This window comes from Marmota marmota, unplaced genomic scaffold (assembly GCF_001458135.2).
Source record: "Marmota marmota marmota unplaced genomic scaffold, marMar, whole genome shotgun sequence".
NCBI lineage: Eukaryota > Metazoa > Chordata > Mammalia > Rodentia > Sciuridae > Marmota > Marmota marmota.
In genome coordinates this window covers 3,559,735-3,579,998 of record NW_026000119.1, presented here as the reverse complement: position 1 = coordinate 3,579,998, position 20,264 = coordinate 3,559,735, and the positions used below count along the sequence as shown (strand labels likewise).

The 20,264-nt window shown below is 37.3% G+C and overlaps 1 protein-coding gene across 1 annotated transcript in view; it reads left to right on the top strand.

Moving 5' to 3' along the window:
- Window positions 1-9,102: 9,102 nt before the first annotated feature.
- The window catches only part of LOC125611068 (vesicle-associated membrane protein 712-like), a 36,537-nt gene continuing 25,375 nt past the window's right edge, over window positions 9,103-20,264 (top strand). The window contains exons 1-3 of the mRNA XM_048784768.1: window positions 9,103-9,292; window positions 13,810-13,880; window positions 18,182-18,278. Coding sequence (XP_048640725.1) covers window positions 9,215-9,292; window positions 13,810-13,880; window positions 18,182-18,278 — 246 coding nt within the window. The 5' untranslated portion in view covers window positions 9,103-9,214. The remainder of the gene's footprint in view (window positions 9,293-13,809; window positions 13,881-18,181; window positions 18,279-20,264) is intronic.

The window sequence follows — 20,264 nt, the reverse complement described above, 5'->3', positions numbered from 1 at the left end:
TTTATGTTTTCGTAAAATGGTCAACAGATGTAATTAATTATGTAATGGTGCAGATGTTTCCCAGAGTGCTCTATCATGACGCAGGTTCATTTGAAGATCAAATAAGGGGGCATACAACCCGGTTCTGCCGGGAACCTGTATCACTCACTTTAGCCATCCTATTAGGAATAGGAGTTGCTGCAGGGGTGGACACAAGAACCACTGCCCTGGTCCATGGGACACAACAAATGACCCAATTAGAAGCAGCAATAGACCAAAACTTAAAGATATTAGAAACCTCCATCACAGCTTTGCAGGAATCTTTAACCTCTCTCTCTGAAGTTGTTTTACAGAACAGGTGAGGTTGGACCTCCTCTTCATGAGAGAAGAAAGCCTTTGTGCTGCATTGAGGGAAAAATGTTTTTATGCCGACCATACTGGAGTTGTAAAAGAATCTATGAGTAAATTAAGAAGACACCTTTAAGAGCGTCAACGAGAGAGAGAAACCCAAAAAGGGTGGTATGAGTCTTGGTTCACACAGTCCCCCTGGTTAACTACGCTTTTATCAGCCCTGGCCGGTCCTTTAATAATCCTCATATTATTGCTAACTGTAGGACCCTGTTTGCTCAACCATGTAGTTTCCTTTCTCCAAGCTCAAATTGGACAAGTCAAACTTATGGTAATCAGATAACAATATACCCCACTAGCAGACATAGAATGTGACACCCCCCAATGATCACTTTTATGATTAAAAGTAACCAGAAGAAGAAGTGGGGAATGAAAGGTTTATAATCTTGAGAACTGTTTGCTAATCTTGTTCCCAGAATGTGCTGTCCCCAACTGCCAAACTGCAGAATGTATTCCCTTACCAGGTTGCACGCAAACCTCCCACTTGCCCTGACCCATCAATGAACTTCCCTCCCTGCTCTCTCCAAGGAAAGTATATAAGCTCTGCTTAAACTGTTATCGGGGCTCTTTGCTCTATTCAAGTGAGATCTGAGCCCCAGCATGCTGGACCCCCAATAAACCCCTTGCTGTTGCATGAGACAGTCTCTTGGTGGTCTCTTCCTCTGACGCTCGCCCGACCTTTACAGGACATGTCTTAAATAGCTGATTTTAAAGTCTTTGTCTAGTGAAGCCAACATCTTGGATCCTTAGGTATAGTTTCTATTGATTGCTTTTCTTTGCTTGAATGAAAAATTTTGTTTCCATATATGAATCATATTTTTTGTTGTTAAAAACTGGACATTTAGGGGCTGAAATTGTGGCTCAGCGGTAAAGCGCTTGCCTAGCACAGGCAGGACCTGGGTTCGATTCTCAGCACCACATAAAAATAAAGGCATTGTATTGTGTCCATCTACAAAAAAAAAATTCTCTCTCTCTCTCTCTCTCTTAAAAAAACTGGACATTTAAAATAACAGAAGGTAGTAACTTTTGCTCTCAGATCCCCACTCCATATGCATGATTTGTTGCTGTCTATCTGATTATTTGTTTGTTTAGTGACTTTTCTGAAATAATTCTGTAAAGTCTGTATTTCTGTCATGTTCATGTCTCCACTTGGATAGTTTATTGATGAGCTACTGAATTTCTTAAATACTTATAACTAGTAAGCCTCCCAGACTTTGCTGAGTGATTTTGTATAAGTGTTAGTACATGCCTTTAAAACACCAAAAGTTTATAACTCCACTTTAGCATTCATTTCCTGCTTGCATATAATCTCAAGATAAACCATAAGTGAGAGCTTAGGGCCTTCTTAGTTCTTTCCTCAGCATGCTGACAGCCCTTCCACGTACATGGCCTTCTGGATTACTAGAGCCTCTCCAGACATCTTATGCTCCTCCTAGTCAGTTAGTCTATTGTTTACCCAACACTTAACCATCACAGAGATCTCACACATCTACAAAGTTAAAACACTTGCCAATAATTCTTTTTGACAATGTCCCTCTGTGGAGGAGAATGAGCTTTAAATCAGCCTTGTAAGTGGGGTTTTCCAGGGAACCATCAAGTAGATCAGACCAAAACTGTTCTTTAAGAACGAGGTTTTGAAAGAGTTCCAGAACCATTCTGCTCTCTGCAGTGGTTGTCAATCTGCTCTGCAATATGGATTATTGTTTTTTAAGGCTATTTCATGGCTAAAAGTGGTAAGCAGGAATAGAGAAAGTCAAATGGCATAGTTTTCAATATTCTTATAAATATTTAGCCATTTTTCTTTAATCAAAAATCCCCAGCTTACTGCAAACCTTTGGTTAATTTCTAGAGTTCCAAAAAAGTTAATTCTGAGATCTTCTGACAGGTTTTCATTGCTCTTATGGAGGGGCAGTTTTATAGACCTCCTTATACCTCCATTTTTGCTGACATTCTCCCATAAACCTTTTCAAGCGTCCTTGCCCCAAATCCAAATAATGGCAAAGTACAAAGGCATTGTTAGCAAGACACCAACATCATAGAAACAGAAACCTAGAATTGTGAGATAATGAAGACATACTAGAGTCAGTGTTTTCTGTGAAATTGCCCCATAAGGCCCATTCAGAATATGCAAAAATTTCTTACACCACTTCATCCTCATTTAATTAAACCTTCTTTTCCTTAAACACCAGCACCAAGATAAATGAGAGTAAGCTAATTTAGTCTTATTGATTTCCTGTTTTGTTTGCTCACTAGAATTACTGATTTATTTTAATTACTGGAGATTGTTTTCTATCTTTTTTTAATCAAATGTACCTTTACTCAGCTACAATTCTTCTACAGAGAAATGTGCTCTCCATTCCAAACCACTAACTTATAAATTTTTGAAACTCAACAAATTTGTTAACTAAGAATTGGCTGAATGCAATTAATGGCTGAAACCAATAATGTAAAAACAATAAGTGTAGGTGTAGGTGTGGGTTACAGGAGACCTTGGTAGAAAGTGAGACTTAAACTGGATGGAAGTGGAATTAGGAGAATATGGGAAAGATTATATAAACAAAATTTTCCAGTCTATAATTAGCATAATACAACCTCAGATAATTTAGCAGACTAGATTGCTATGATGGTAGCTAATGTGGAGAGGAGAAGGTTGCAGATAGGAAGACAATGGCAAATCTTGAACAACCAAGAATATTAATCTCAACCCATAGAACAATGGTTTACAACTTTTTTTTTTCTCCTCCAATACAGATGCAATCATTCCTACTCACAGTAGAGGTTCTCTATTCAAGAGATCCTCAAATACAGGAGTTAATAAGAATGATATCAAAATCTTGTGTAGGGGAAAGGTTTGTGAGGGACACAAGAGATTTTTAAAAGCCCCACTCAAGATTATGAAATGCCTTCCTTCACCAATCTACACGTCTTTCCACAAGTCCCTCAATGGGAATGAAAATCAAGAAGAGACTTTAGAAAACAATCTCCTTTGAAAGAAATAAAGCAGAAAGTGGCATTCCCTCCATTGTCCAGAAATCCCACTCCTATGACACATTTCATCCAAATCATTTGCCTTAATTCCTCATGCCAGAAGAACTAATTTCAGCCCTTTCTCTTACCCTTCAGGACCCCAAGTGGGATGGAGAATCAAGGTCCCTGGGTTCCTGCATATGTTTCTGTGACCTTACAATATTTATCCCCTGAATATGAGTTATGTAACTAGCTGGGTCAAGAGAAGCACAAGGAACAAGATGGTACTTGTGGACCTTCTTGTGTAACTGAACAAAGGAAGAAGAAAGCTGCAGAGCAAGGAACAAAAGAAAAGACTAGAACAGGCCTGTTTGAGCCTGAATATTTTACAAAAGAGAACACAGCAGATGAGAATGAAGATGACAAATGACTTTCTTCCCAGATCTCATTTCTTTCCTCTGTAAAAGTCTTGAGTGGCCTTTTTGATTCCTCCTCAGCACAGCTAGTTTGCTCTCCTTCAAAGCTGTGCTCTGTGCTCCCTCTGCTGGCTTCAACTTAGCAATCAGATTTAAAATCAACTACAGTGTAATGCCTACACACCTCTCTTAAATTTAGCTAAGCTTCCTAGCAAAGATGAGAATTCTTTCCTTCTGCATTAACAAAAAAGAGAAAAGAAAAGAAATGGAGATAGGAAGGGAATTGTTAAATAAGTTATTGAATAAGTTATTGTACTTCATTCTATGAAATGCAGTCAGCTAAATTGTGTCTACAATTGTGTGAGGTACTAGGGGGAAAAAAAGATCAATCTTTGGTCTCGGCTCACAGGAACTTTACAAGCTAGAGAGAAGAAACTGACATATAACATCTCTCAGAATGTATACTTTTAGGAAATTTCTGTAACATATGCCTTAAGTTATAATTCAAATATGTTCACTAAATGTATAACATGTATAAAGAGGCACCTCACACAGGGCCAGGCCAGGCTTTCTTAAATGTGCTTATAATTAGATATATTTGGTTACATGACAATACAAACTCATAATGATCACAACAGCCATCCATTCAGGAACACCCACTGGAGGCCCATCACAATATGTTTTATACTTTATACACTTTAGCTGTTTTATGAATTAGATTCAGAGATCCACCTAAAGAACAAATCGAAGTTTAGAGATGCCACATTTACATAACAATGTCAGAGTTCAAATCCAGGACAGCTTAACTCCAAAGTCACTTTGGTCCCTTCCCACTATACTACCTTGAATCATCCTGGTGCCACATACCATCTTTACATGAGGTTCTGGTTGCTGAGAGTGGGAGAGAAGCTTAATATAACAATCAACAGCAATATCTTGTGTCATGTTCACATTGAGGAAAGTCCTATGCACTCTATGGGAAGCCCCAGACTTAAGGAAAGTATAAGGTAATGGAGCAGGGGCCACATGCAAAATAAGCCAGTTTAAAAAACAATAGGGAACAAATTCCATTAATAAGAGCAGTCACAATAACCCGGAATAAACATAACAAAAACTTGTCAAGTCCTCATGAAAAGACTTATAGGGCTTTAACAGAAAGACTGTATGAAGAATAAATAGAAAGACAAACATATTCCTAGCTAGGAAGACTCTATTGTATATTTTTTCTCTCTAATCTGTTCGTTTTAAAGCAATCTGAGTTACAATCACTGAATCACTGTGATATCAGCACAGACATATAAGTCAACTTTAAAATGCAATGAACAAGGCATATGGAGGCATTTAGTTATGGTAATAGTGGCATTTCAAATTAGCAGGAAGAGAATAGAGTACTTCATAAGTGATATGAAATGAAACAATTCACTGTCCATTTATGAAGACACAAATTCCTACCTAACCAGAGTCACAAAAACAAATTCCAAATGGGTTAAAGATTTAAATAGTAAAACAAAGACAAAAGTAATTGAAGAAAAATAAATGTTTTTAAACGAGGATAAGAAAAGAAGCCTTGCCTAGTAGAAAACTAAAGTCCAACATCATAATAAAACAGATTGACATGTTTGACTATGCAAGAAACAAAAACTTCTTCAAAAGAATAGACATCAAAAGAAAAAAGGAAAATCAAATGATAAACTTAAAAGGAAAACATCTGAAATATACATGATGGTCAAAGAAAACAACATACTATTAATTTAAGGAACAAAATTAAAAAATAGGTTTCATAAGAATATGTATTAAACAAAATATATAAAAAGAAGCATAAACATATATTAGATTACTGGCAGGGGTTATTTTATGGGATAATAAACAGATAAGATTTTACTCTCAAATTTTTACAGTGATCACACAAATAAGAAAAAATGTAAAAACATATTTCCATTTTGAGTAAGGCACAGTGGCACACGCCGTGATCCCAGATGGCTCGGGAGGCTGAGGCTGGAGGATCGCTAGTTCAAAACCAGCCTCAGGAAAGGTGAGGCACTAAGTGACTCATTAGACCCTGTCTCTAAATAAAATACAAAATAGGGCAGGGATGTGGCTCCATGGTTGAGTGCCCCTGAATTCAATCCCAGTACCCCACCCCACCCCCCAAAAAATATATATATATACATATATATATATTTCCATTTTGAATGACAATAAGAAAAAAGAACAGTCACAGGAATATTTTGCTACTTTGTAAGAATCATCCTGAATAAGAGGGTGCTTTAAGGTCCGCAGTTGATGAAGTATTTATAAACTCTAGTGATCTAAGAAGTCACATGATTCAAAAATTAGTGACCTTCCTTCAGAGAAGCTGAACTATCCAAAGCAATGCTCTGTTAGTCAGCAAAAGTAATAAAAGCACAAAAACACACTAAGAAAGAAGAAATCAGCTTCTCCTTCTCAGGAATCCTACTTCCCACCTTTCTTTCGGTTCCATCCTCAAGATTTTGACAAATTATCAAGGGAATGGTGGAAATACCTGTGACATTTTAAATGTCCTCCTTTTTTTTTTTTTTTTTTTTATTCTGTTTTCCCTTTTACACAGAAATAGAGAAAAAAAAAAAGAAAATGGATATGGGAGAGAGACAAACAGAGGAGGAAGAGAAGATGAAGAAAATTCTTAGCTTTTAAAAACAGATTTTTGAAAGTCCCAAGAGAGTATGTGGAAAGAAAAGGTCTGAGCCAGCAGAAGCCAATGTTCATGGCATCAGTTGGGAAGAAGGTCTAGGTTGGTTCAAGGTTCCCTACTATGACTCTCTAGAATTTCCACATGCAGGAGGAAGGCAAAGTCAGAAGGAAGCACTCCATTAGCTACCAAGGTCCCTCTAGGAAGCGAGGGGAGAAGGTTGCAGTGATGAGAAGACTCACAGTAAGCAGGACCCAAGGACTTGCTTCCCTATGAGGTAAGGTCCAAGAATAGCTCCTCATATGACAACCAAGTGACATAGCAGACAGGAGAGGTGGCAGCATAGTATGAGACCACCAGGGCCTCAGAATGGCAGGAGGGAGCAGTGGAAAGTTTTCCTTATCCTGAGAGAGCCACAAAAGTGGCTGAGAGAGCACGTAAGGAGGCCTTGAGGTTCCAAATGGAGGGTGTGATTTGATGACCAGAGACAGAAAACATTAGCAGCAGATGCCACCTTACAAGGATGAAGGTCAGACATCAGAAGATCCTTCTCCCCACAGAGATGCCACCCTGGAGAAAGTAGGGAAGGAGAAAATCCAGAATCAACCTTGGGAAGCTGGTATTGGCTAGAGGAAGTCACAGGTATCAAATAGAGTATGGCAGGCAGGAAGGTAGGAAAGTGAAAAAGATGGAACAATATGCAATTGGAGGAGAGGATTAAAGGTGTGGAATGACCACTGTGCTGAAAGCTAAGCAGGGAGAAGAGAAAGAGCTTAAAAGTAAGGAAAATTTGTATTATAAATTAAATTTCATATTACTGTGGTCCTGCATATGTGGGTTCTGCCAAGTAAACCCAATACACATGCTTCACAGGATTGTTTTCATAATATAAGGTGACACCAAAGTAGTGAAGATCCCATGTATATCTCTCCAACTATCAGATGCTTTTGTTATTAACTACAGCTCGTGGTTTTTTTGTCCAATAGCTTTCAATTCTACTATTCACTAAAAAGAAGGTCACTGCAATGTGGCCAAGTTTATTCAAATTATTTTAATATAGTATACCAAAGCATTACCTCATACTTCATTTTCCAATATGACCAGTGTTTTTTTTGGGTCACCTTACCTATAACAGACAATACCCCTAAACTGATGAGATTCAAAATTTCCTTTATAGAGGAGGACACATGATTCAACAGGACCTACCATTCAGACCAGTTTTGTAGCTGTCTTGTCAAGTCCACTTCCTGTCAGGCATTCCAGAAGGACACTGTCTTTCCTTTAAGGTTATATTACTAGGATCAAGAAAGTAATTCTCATTAATGTACCCATCACAATCAGGAATGCAATAGTGTTTGTACAATTCACTTAAACTTGACAACTGTTCCCATTTTATAGATTAGGACACTGGATCTCAGAAAGGTTAAGTCACAGTAAAGGCACAGAGTAAATGGCAATTCATACACTTGAATCCAAGTTCATCTTATTTTGAAGGCTATGCTCTTTCTACTCTACCACAATATCTTGCCGATGAAATCATGTTATCTTAAGCTGATAACTTGAAAGTTTATAACTTGTCAAGGCACCCAAGGTATAGTGTAACAAAGGTCATTCTACCACTGCTAGGACCGCCATCTCCTACCAACTCTCCCATACACCTTTTCTCTGCCTCCATCATGACTTATACCCATTCCCAAAACCCACCAGCCTTCCTTCGAGCCTTTATAAAAGGCTCTGCTTAGATTTCCTCTTTCCTCCCCACCTAGAGAAAACCCACTCATCCACTACGTTGGGCAGTGACTCTGCTGCTCTCTCAAAGAATGTTAGCAGCCTCCACCTCAGTCCTGCAATACTGTGTTTCTATCACAGAACACACATATGGCTGGAGAGTGGAATTTGTCTGCATGTTCCTCTAACGATTACTAGAATATAAACTCCTCGAAGTCAGGGTCTTCATCTTTGCATACTCGGGAACCTATGTAGTCTATGTCAGTGCAGTACAGGAGTTCAACCAATGTTTCTTGAATTAATGAATGAATTTTATTTTAAACCATGGTCTAAGCCAGGTGTGGTGGCACACGCCTGTAATCTCAGCTACTTGGGAGCTGAGGAAGGAGGATCGCAAGTTCAAAGCCAGCCTCAGCAATTTAGCAAGGCTCTAAGCAACTAACAAAACCTTGTTTCAAAATAAAAACTAAAAAGGGCAAGGGATGTGGCTTAGTGGTTAAGCGCCTCTGGGTTCAATCCCCAGTACCGAAAACAAACAAAAAACATGGTTTACTTTTCCATATCTTAGACTGCAAATTAATCAAAAGTAAGGCTTTTGAAGTAAAATTAATTGTTTGATTGTCGGATTTTTTGTTCTTATTTTGTTTCTAGAAGGGATTGACCCCAGGGGCTCTTTACTACTGAACACATCCCAGGTCTTATTTATTTTGTGAGACAGAGTCTCACTAAATTACCGAGGCTGACCTCGAACTTGGAATAGTCCTGCCTCTGCCTCCCTAGTCGCTGGGACTACAGGCGCAGGCACCCAATAAGTGATTTTAAAGACCACCACGAAGGCTTCGCCCACAACACAACAGGTTTTTCCAGAAACCTGGAAAAGGTCTCGCACCGCCTCAGCTCAGCCCACAGATTGTCCAGCCTCCCTCCCTGCCAATCAATCACCCCATGCGCCTGCGCAGGCACCGCCTCCTCAGGGAGCCCCGCCCCAAAGCCTTAGCGGGCAGTTACAACCGGCTGGATCTTATCCTTCACTTGCCCTCCCATTATGACGATTACCTACAGCTGCATTGCTAATGGCCGAGCCGTCCTAGCGGAGCTGGCCTTGACTGGAGGCTCCTATCAGGTACCTGCAGGTCCGCGCTTCCGCGGGGTTCGCTCCTGGAGGCTAACGGCTGTGGAGCCCTTTCCTCAGGACGCGGCGCCGCGGGAGGGCCCAGAACTCTGGGGGCGCAAGAGGCCGGGACTCCCAGGGGGGGGGAGCTGTAAGTGCGCCCCGCAGAGGTTGTGGTTGTCACTGCATGTGCCGCGTTTGGCACCATTGTACCATTATTAACCATTATTTGTACCATTGTCCGATTAAGTAGACCTTAAAGATTTTCTTTCCCTTGTAGAGAAATGACCTGCAATTAAGCACACATTTAGTGAACATATTGTAGTTGCCAAATTCCGGAGTAAAGAATGTGAGGGATGCATAGATAAAAATGAACATGAGGTTGGCCCTGGAATCCTTATTTAACCTTTATGTCTTAAGAGTGTAAAAGGTATTTCAGTGGAGGTAGGATGTGATTGTTCCTGTAGCACTCAGGATGGCTGTCTGTGTGCTGGCTACAGAGAAGATGATTAGGCTACAGGTTAGGCTGCTTAGCTGGTAAGCCTTATAAGAATTAGTCCTGTCCTGGTATAGAGCAGAGGGATGAGAACACCCTGCAGAGGGAATAGCATGGTGTTTGGGGATCCCCAAGAAACCCAGTGTAGCTAGAGCACAGGTTCCCAATGCGTAGGGGCTGGAGATGAGGCCCTGATTGCCCGGTAGTATCAAGTATCAGTTCTTTGTCCCGAGTATATCTTGAATCCATCTTTTTTTTTTTTTTTTTTAACCATGTCTTCATCCAGGCTCTGATAACTTCTCACCGAAGCTTGCTGAAAACGCCTCCTAACTAACCTCTCAGAATTCAGAGCCTGGTCCTCCTCAAAACTCACATTGCTGCTCAAGTGATCCTTCCTAAAAGCAAACGTGATGCTTCAAATCATTTGATGCTTCCTTGATTATATTCAGAATAAAGCTGATACTCCTTCATTTGGCAGTCAGAGTCCTCCCTGAATGGAAGAGTTTTTCCATGACTGCCTCCTTCCCTTTTCTGGATGTTCCTGTTCTCTATCCTGAACTTCCTGCTGTTCTCCAATCTCATCAAAGTCTCCTTTCCTCTCTCCTGCTCCCTCTATGGAGAGACCACTTTCCTCCACTTTGAGACAATATAAGCTCTTCTGTGCTTTTGAGATGTTTCTTAATTCCTTCTTGAAGGCTTCTCTAGCCCAGACTAATTGACAATCCTAACTACCAAACTACTTAGGCTGAACGGAATTTTCTCTTATTTACCTACCTCTGCCATTGAACTTCAAGACAGGGACTGTCTTCATCTCTGTCTTCCCAGTATACAATGCTGTGATTCATAGATTCTCAACATGCTTTTTTTAAAAAATTAGAGCATTATAATTATACATAGTATTTGGGTTCATTTTGACAAAAATAATACATGCAAGGAATTTGATTTCAATCCCTATTCTCCTTCTTTTCCTTCCCTCCTTCCTCCCCCTATTCTCCTTCCTCTACTCTATTGATCTTCCTTTCACAACTTTTTTTTTTTTTGTACTGGGGATTGAATTCAGGAGCACTCAACCACTGAGCCACATCCCTAGCCCTATTTTGTATTTTCTTTAGAGACAGGGTCTCACCGAGTTGCTTAGCACCTCGCCATTTTTGAGGCTGGCTTTGAACTTATGATTCTCCTGTCTCAGTCTCGCGAGAGACTGAATAATTTTTGATTGGTATTTTATAAATATACATAAAGGTGAAATTCCCTTTGATACATTTATATATATGTGTGTATATATATATAATACATATTATATATAATACGTATTATATATATATATATATAAAACATGATTTTGTTAAACTCATTCCATATTTTGTTCCCTTTCCCCTTCTTTTCCTCCTCCCTCTCATTCTCCTTCTTCTACTCCTCTCATCTTCCCTGTATCTTTATGATATCTTGTATCATCCCTCACTCCTTATTTCCCTCATTTTGCTCTAGCTTTCACATACAAGAGGAAAGATTCAACTCTTGGTTTTCTGGCTTATTTCACTTAGCACGATTTTCTGCATTTCCTTCCATTTACTGGCAAATGCCATTTTCATTCTTCTTTATGGCTGAGAAAAACTCTATTGTATATATGTACCACATTTTCTTGATCCATTCATCTAGAGACAGGCATCTGGGCTGATTACACAATTTGGCTATTGTGAATTGTGCTGCTATAAATATTAAAGTTGATGTATTATTATAATATGCTGATTTTAGTTCTTTTGTATAAATACCAAGGAGTGAAATAACTGGGTTATACTGTGGTTCCATCTCTAATTTTTTGAGGAATCTCCACACTGCTTTCCCTATTGGTTGTACTAATTTACAGTCCCACCAAAAATGTATGAGTATACCTTTCCCCACATCCTTGCCAGCATTTATTACTATTCACGTTCTTAATAATTGCCATTCTGACTGGAGTGAGATGAAATCTTAGTGTACTTTTGGTTTGCATTTCCCTGATTGCTAGAGATGTTGAACATTTTTTCATGTATCTGTTGGCTGTTTGTATTTCTTCTTTTGAGAAATTTCTGTTTAATTCTTTTGCCCATTTATTGATTGGGTTACTGGGTTTTGGCATTGAATATTTTGAGTTCTTTATGTATTGTGGATATTAAACCCCTGTCATAGGAACAGATGGTACAGATTTTTTCCCCCATTTTGTAGCTTTCTCTTCACTCTTTTAATTGTTTCCTTTGCTGTGCAGAAGTTTTTTTAATTTGATGGCATCCCACTTATTGATTCCTGGATTTATTTATTGTACTTTGGGTGTATTCTCAAAGACATTTATTAAGGAGGGAGAGAGGAATTTAAAGACTTTCAGAAGCAGGCAGGAAGGTAAGAATTTAGAAGAGAGCAGGGTTGTCTACAATTGCAGTTGAGGTGTGGAATTACTGCAGTGCAGAAAGCTGACCAGGGAAGAGGAAAGGATGGCAAGGAGCTTTAAGGAACACTTCAGGTTGAGAAGTGGGAGAAAGATGTCATGGCTTCCCTCAATGTCAAGGATTGTCACAAAAACTTTATATTTAGGGGGGTTGGGGATGTAGTTTAATGGTAGGATGCTTGCCTAGCATGCTTATGGGCCTGTGTTCCATTCCCAGAACTGCAAAAAATAAAAAAAATATTACTTTTTTGAAAAATATCAATACTTACACTTAATCACAAGATCCAGTCAACTGCAGTTACAGGGTTCTAGAGCTGACCAAGATCCTAAAGATCATCTGCCTGCTCTCTTCATTCTTTCCACAAAGAAACAGGCCAGACAAGTCCCTGAGTCTGCAGCATGTGAATTCCAGAAATACACCTTGAACCCACCTTGTCACATTTTCTACTGCCCCATGTTGTCATTTGTTTTGGTTTTTGCTACAATAGCAGTGTTTATATTCTCCAAATGTAACATTGGGGGAAGATAGAGGAATACTTTCCAATTCTAATAACAGAATAAAAGGAAGTTTACGTATGCCTTTAATGTTCCAAGTTTCTTAGGAAATCATTTCCTAGAAAATACAGCCTTGATGTTTTAGACAATATCAAGAGTTTTTGAGTTTTATTTTCTACAATAAGCTTTACCCTTTCATAAAAGTTTTAAAATATCATTTTGCAAAAATAGGAGTAGAGCTATCCAAAACTTCTTAGATAATGTTCACATTCCTTTTATGCTTCTAAAGTAAATTAATGAGACTCCAAATAAAAGACTATATATGTAAAGTATTCTGGATAAGTGTAGTAACTTGCCCATTTTTCCCCCAATGAATGATCCTTACATGGAACAGGAATAAAAGTTCTTGGCAGTTATTTAGTTTTTTAAAAAGATAAATGACAGTGGTACATGACTGTAATCCCAGCAGCTCGGGAGGCTGAGGCAGGAGGATCGTGAGATCAAAGCCAGCCTCGGCAATGGCAAGGTGTTAAGCAATTCAGTGAGACCCTGTCTCTAAATAAAATACAAAAAGGGGCTGGGGATGTGGCTTATTGGTTGAGTTCCACTGAGTTCAATCCCCAGTACCCCCCCCCCAAAAAAAAAGATAAATGAGTAGTAAATATAAATTTTTATTTGGAAAAAGATAGAAGGTATTGCTAAGGGTATTCAGAGAATAAGAGCTGAATATATAATCCATTAACCTTTTAATTATATTGGACTAGTATTCACTAAAAAGATGTTTAATCAGCTAGTGCTTTCTATGCTTTCTAGCCTTGAAGCCATATATAACATTTGACTGTAAAAATAAAATTACCTAGGGAAACCTACATTTGCACACTTATATGTACATATATAAATTATGTGTATATTTATTAAGTTTAGTATTTTCTTCCAAATTCATATGAATATTTTATGACTTCTTGCCTCTTACCATACTTTATGAATAATACCCATTAGTTCTTCTAGGAAAAAGTTTTTCCTTAATTAACTAATCATAACATTTGTAAAATTTAGGAGGAAAATAATGAAAATACAATAATGTTCATAAAGTAAATGCTGACTATTTATTTTTAGGAAGCAGCAGCAAAAGTCCTTAGACTTGTGCTTCTTAGAGGTGAAACAAAGACCATAATTCAAATGGGAAGGTAAGGAGTGTCCTAATGAAGTCCATTTAACAATTACCAACTAATGATTCCAATGATGAATGAAAAAAAATAACAGTTGCACATACACTTGATTAAATCTGCAGAAAAGGAGAACTACATGTAAAAGTATAAAATATGAATGGGAATAATAAACACCAACTTCAAGACACTAGTCACCTCTAGCCAGGTGTGGTGGTGCACACCTATAGTACCAGTGACTTGTGATGCTGAGGGAGGAGAATCACAAGTTCCAGGCCAGACTCAGCAACTTAGTGATACCCTATCTCAAAATAAAAAAGAAAATGGACTGGGGATGTAGCTCAGTGGTAAAGTGCCCCTTGGGTTCAATCCCCAGTACCAGAAAGTGAGAGAGAGAGGGAGGGATTGTTACCTCTTTAAAGAGAAGGGAAAAGAATGAAATTGAGGAAGGATTTGAAGGAGATACTAATTGTATCATTTTAACTGAGAAGTGGGCCTAAAAGTGTTCCATTATCTTATTCTCCATCTTTTTGGTATACCCAAAGCATTTCATTAATTTAAAAAAAAAGGAAACTTCTATTAAAATCACTTTAATAACACCACGAATAGTAGCCACAACTCTTAAGCTTTTCTTGGGATATTACATGTGATGATCTTAAACCAATGATGAAAACACTTGCTAGAAAAGGAACAGGTAGGGGAAAAGAGCTTTTGTTTAGTCCCTTCATATTTTTTTTAAAGAATAAGCTTTAACCTTTTTTTTTTTTTTAAAGTAAAACAGTCTGAAAAAAAAAAAAAAAACTGGGTGTGATCGTACGTGCTTATAGTCTTAGCTAACCAGGAGGCTGAAGCAGGAGGACTTGATTAAACCCGAAGAAAAGGAGAACTTCTACATGTAAAAGTATAAAATCACGAATGGGAATAATAAACAAGAGTAAACAATAATAAACAAGAGTTCCATACCAGCCTGGACAACTTAGAGAAGCCCCATCTAAAAAAAAAGATAAATGAAATGTATAGCTTTTTGAGGTATTATAAGGGATTCTATCCAATAGCAATTGCTACCTAAGCCAAAAAAATAAAACCCTGCCAGCAACCCCCAAAAACTCCCCATCTTGTGCTCTGGTGTCCCATTTATTGCTTCTTCTCTTTCCCCCAAATGGACCGCTATCTGAACTCCTATAATATTTGCTTTCCTGTTTGTTTATTGCCTCGGCACCCAAATATGCATCCTCAGATGAAAGCCCAATCCTACCCATTTTTAATATGTCTTTTGAGTTCCTTTGAATCTATACTCTCCCTCTCCACTCCTTTCATTTTGTTACAGTTTACTGTTAAAGAATCTACAAAATTTCCCACATTCTAGGTTTGCTGATTGAGTACCCAAAATGCATTTCACCATATTCCAAGTAACTGATCCAGAGTCTAGAGTCCAATCCCTTTGGCAAGACTGTATGAGTTTTTTCTATCAGATGGTGCTTAATTATCTTATTTATATCTCCTTTGGAGATGTTAGCAACCAACCTTACTCATTACTAGGTCGTAGAGCCATTAGTTTTTTGGTGTTTGCAAAATGATGATCTAGTTGTGTTTTCACTGAAATAATTAGGTGAAATGATTTTAGAAACAGATACCTTCCTATTGGTTATTTGCTTACCCATACTGTATATTCAAATTTGAGTCTTACTCTGGGGCCTCTTTCCTGAACTCCAGACTTATTTTCCAACTGCCTGTTCCACAAAGTTCAGATGTCTAACCCTTCAGTCTTCACATCCTACCTTTCTAGTTCCTCGGGTCTGCAATCTTGTTATCCTTGACTTTTATCGCTTTTACACTCAAATCCATTAGCAAATTCTGTTGCCCTTCCTTTCCAAATAGTAACCAAGCCACCATCATCCCTTGCTTTATATAAATATATTTAAATATATTTGTTATATATAATATATGTTTTCAAACGTTATATGTTTTGCCTTAAATGTTTTATGCCTATGTATATTAATGTTATTATATATATTTATATATAAAGATATATATTAAAGATAAAAAAATGAAAAATGACTCTATATATTAATATTTATTTTAATTATATATTTAAAATATAATAAAATATATTTTAAAAAATATATTTTAAATATATATAAAATAAACATTAATATACAAAGTCATTTTTTATTTTGTTTTTATCTTTAATAATTACTCCTTGTAAAAGTTTGATTTAATAGCATTTTATAATTATGCAAACTGTTATATGGCTCCAGAGTCAAGTCTAAATAACAAGGTTCCTTCGAAGAGTCTCATTTTCATTCCTTTCCACACTACTCTCTCTCTGCTGTATATAGGTGACCCTTTTGAATAAGTTTTTGGGAATACATTCTTTTTCTCTTCTGTATTTTTCTATAAGAGCATATTATAAAATACTTATATGCATTCATACTTCCCTTATTAGGTAGTATCTGAGAATGAGAGTTGATAGTATATTAGACACACTTTTTTCCACCTTGCTTTTTTCAGTTAACCATATATCCTATATGTCAAGTATTCACATTTTTTTTAAAATATTTATTTATTTATTTTTCGGTGGACACAACATCTTTGTTTGTATGTGGTGCTGAGGATTGAACCCGGGCCGCACACATGCCAGGCGAGCGCACTACCACTTGAGCCACATCCCCAGCCCCAAGTATTCACATTTTAAAAATAATTTTTTAGCTGTCAGAAAACCTTTATTTTATTTATTTATATGTGGTGCTGAGAATTGAACCCAGTGCCTAACACATGCTAGGCAAGCGCTATACCACTCAGCTATAACCCCAGCCCCAGGTATTCACATTTTTTAATATTAAAAATCGTTTCAGGGGACTAGGATTGTGGCTCAGTTGGCAGAGTGCTTGCCTAGCATGTTTGAGGCACTGGGTTTGATCCTCAGCACCACATATAAATAAATAACAAATAAATAAAGGTAGATTTGACAACTAAAAAATATATTTTTTAATTATTTTAAAAAATAATTTCATTTAGATGCAGTGGCACATGCTTGTGATCCCAGCAATTTGGGAGGATAAGGCAGGAGAATCGTGAGTTCAAGTCTAGCCTGGGCAACTTAGCAAGACCCTGTCTCAAAATAAAAACTAGCTGAGGATATAACTCAGTGGTAGAACACTTGCCTAGCATGTGCACGGCATTGGGTTTAATCCCCAGTATGGGGGGGGGGGGAGGAACAATCAAAATAAAAATGAAAAGGACTGGTGATGTAGCTCACTGACAAAGTGTCACTGGGTTCAGTCCCCAATACTGGAAAAAAAAAGTACCTAAATGTTACTCACTAGTAACATAGTAGGCATAAATTTAAAATATCTCTACTTTTCACATCTAGTGTCAATCTCTTTCCAATCACATATATAACTTTCATGTAGATAGTAGAATTAGCAACTCTTCCCCAACAGACTCTTCCAAATTTAGGAATAAAAATATTTTCCAGGCGGAGATTACATTTATCAATATCATCATTAAAATATTTTAGCATATTGTATTCATGATATGATATGAGGATTTATGTTGAAATGACATATACTTTAAATTTTGTGCCTCTAGGATTATCCTTTCTACATGTTTCTGAACATGATTTAACATTTGACAAGGTCTGTTGCCTATTAACTATTTGGAGATAAGAGTGTTCAAAAGACTAATATCTAAGTGCAATAAATGATGGAGGCACTTTACAAGAGTCATCTAGCCTCCTAATATATGACTCTGAGAAGGTAGAAAGGTCTAGATGTTGGAATGCTCAGGATAAGCACACTTCGGCATAATAGGAGTATAATTCTCCTCTCCCCAACTCATCCTATTCTCCAGAATATCCTTATCTATCATTAAATTCTAATCTATTATATTAGAATTCTAATCTATCATATTAGAAAGCCAAGTGCCAAAATTAAATATGCCTACCTAAAAATACAGGAATAGGAAAAACCAATGAACATAGCATTTTCTATTCTGTAAGAACCTTGATTGTTACAATTTGACTTCTATCAAAACCATTTTATACACACACACACACACACACACACTTATAATCAGGTTATTAATTTCATCTTCAGTGTAATTTATTAATGCAATTTTAAATACATTTTAAATACACTTTTGGTTTAACATTATTTACTTTAATATTTCAAACTGATGAAAGCTCTTCCAGTTATTCTGATTATAAAAATTTAACCTATATAGTTTTTATACCACTAATGACAACTTGAAAATGAAGCTAAATTTTCTATGTGGGTACTTAATTCCTTCAATATTTGTAAATGAATGCATTCTTTCCAAAGCTATATCTACCATACTCTCTTTATCAACGGAATCACTTACTTATGTGCTACAGACAATGCCTTGGATAAGGTGGCACCATCTGCATTTCTTAAGAAAGTAAGTAACTTTTTATACTAACACAGGACTTGAAAGTTTTTAAAATTATAAAGTCTATAATTTATACTTTATACTTTATTTAGTAATAGTACACTAACAAAAAGCATATCATTCATATCCTATAATATGCAGAGTCATGGTCATTAATGACCTTCAGAGACCTTATAATCTCTTCCTAATCTTTATACTGCTTCCATACTTCCCCTGACTCTCAAGCGATGTCTGCAAAAAAAACATCTACTCAGATCTATTGGAACCTCATAACCACCATGCCTAATATTTTTTTTTTATTTCTTAAATTAAGAAAGAGCTGTAATCACAATAATTCGGAAGGCTAAGGCAGGAGGATCACAGGTCCAAGGCCAGCCTCAGCAACTTTGTTAGCCCTAAGCAATTTAGTGAAACCTTGTCTCAAAAAAAAAAAAAAAAAAAAGAGCTGGGATTTATTTCAGTGACAAAGCATCCCTGGGTTCAATTCCCAGTACCAAAAAAGAAAGAAGAAGAAGAGAGAGAGAGAGATAGAAAGAAAAAGAGAGAGAAATGGAGGGAGGAAGGGATAGGGAGAGAGAGTGAAAGTGAAAGAGAAATAAATTAAAATGATATTTAATATACTTAATATTTAAAATATATTTTAATATATGTGGGAAATGTATTTTATTTGCAAATAATTATATGCATGGGGAAATAAGTGACAAGAAAATTTTGAGACCAATATTGTAAAGACATTTCTATGAGCATATATAAATCAACTATTAATAGTTAAATAAAAAGGAATATTATTTTAAGCTGAACATAGTGGTGCATACTGTAATCTCAGCTACTTGGGAAGCTGAGGCAGGAGTATTACAAGTTTGAGTTCAGCCTGGGCAACTTAGCAAGACCCTGTCTCAAAATTGAAAATATAATATAAAAGGGGCTGGTGATGTAGCTCAGTGGTAAAACACCCCGTATCCATTCCCAAGTCCCTCTGCTCAAAAAAAAAAAAAAAAAGCCTTGGGATGTAGTTCAGTAGTAGATTGCTTTCCTAGCATGTGCAAAGACTCTGGGTTCAATTCCCAGTACCAGGAAGACATATATATATAGATATAGATAGGAAATAAAGATATATATGAAATATAGATATATTTATTTATAAATACATATTTTATGTTATATGTAATGCCACTAATATACATTTATAATAAATATATAATATACAACATAAATATAATAAAAATATGTGTATATATTTTTAAATATATAAACATATTAATGTACATATTATATATAACATATTTAAGGTAAACATGTTTGTAAATATATATTACAAATATATTTAAATATATTTATGTAAAACATATAAATTTTAAATATATATAATTTTAAAATCCAGATATATTATCTCTAGGGAAAGTTTTAACTGAGAATTTCCAGCAAATATAAATTATGGTAGATAGAGTACTTCTTTTACATGCTTATATAGATACAGGAGATCTTATAAATTTCTGAAAGACTAATTAACTTCAAGAGGTATCACCTGTTGTTCCTATCACCCCAAGTTTGATCCCCAATCAAAAGAAGGAGATTTCAGGAAAGGTAATCTAGAGACAGACTAGAACTCAACCATCATCAGAGTAATTTTTATGTTTGTTTCTTATGTTTAAAAGTAAATTGGGGGAGAGGCAGAGCCGCCCCCTCCCCCTGCGCCGGCAAGGTAGAGGGAACTGTGACCATCCACAGAGCAGGCCCAGCGGCCTGCTGAGGGGCAGAGCCGCCCCCCACCCCCCCGCGCCTGCCAGGTAGGCGGAACGGTGACCACCTGCAGAAAAGGCCCAGTGGCCCACGGCTGAACAGAGCTTCCAATCACTCCTGCAAGGTAGGCGGGCCTGCGACCCACCAGCAGAAGAGGAGCAGCGGCCTGCTGAGAGGCAGAGCCGCCCCCTCCCCCCGCGCCTGCCAGGTACGCGGAACTGTGACCACCGACAGAAAAGGCCCAGTGGCCCGCGG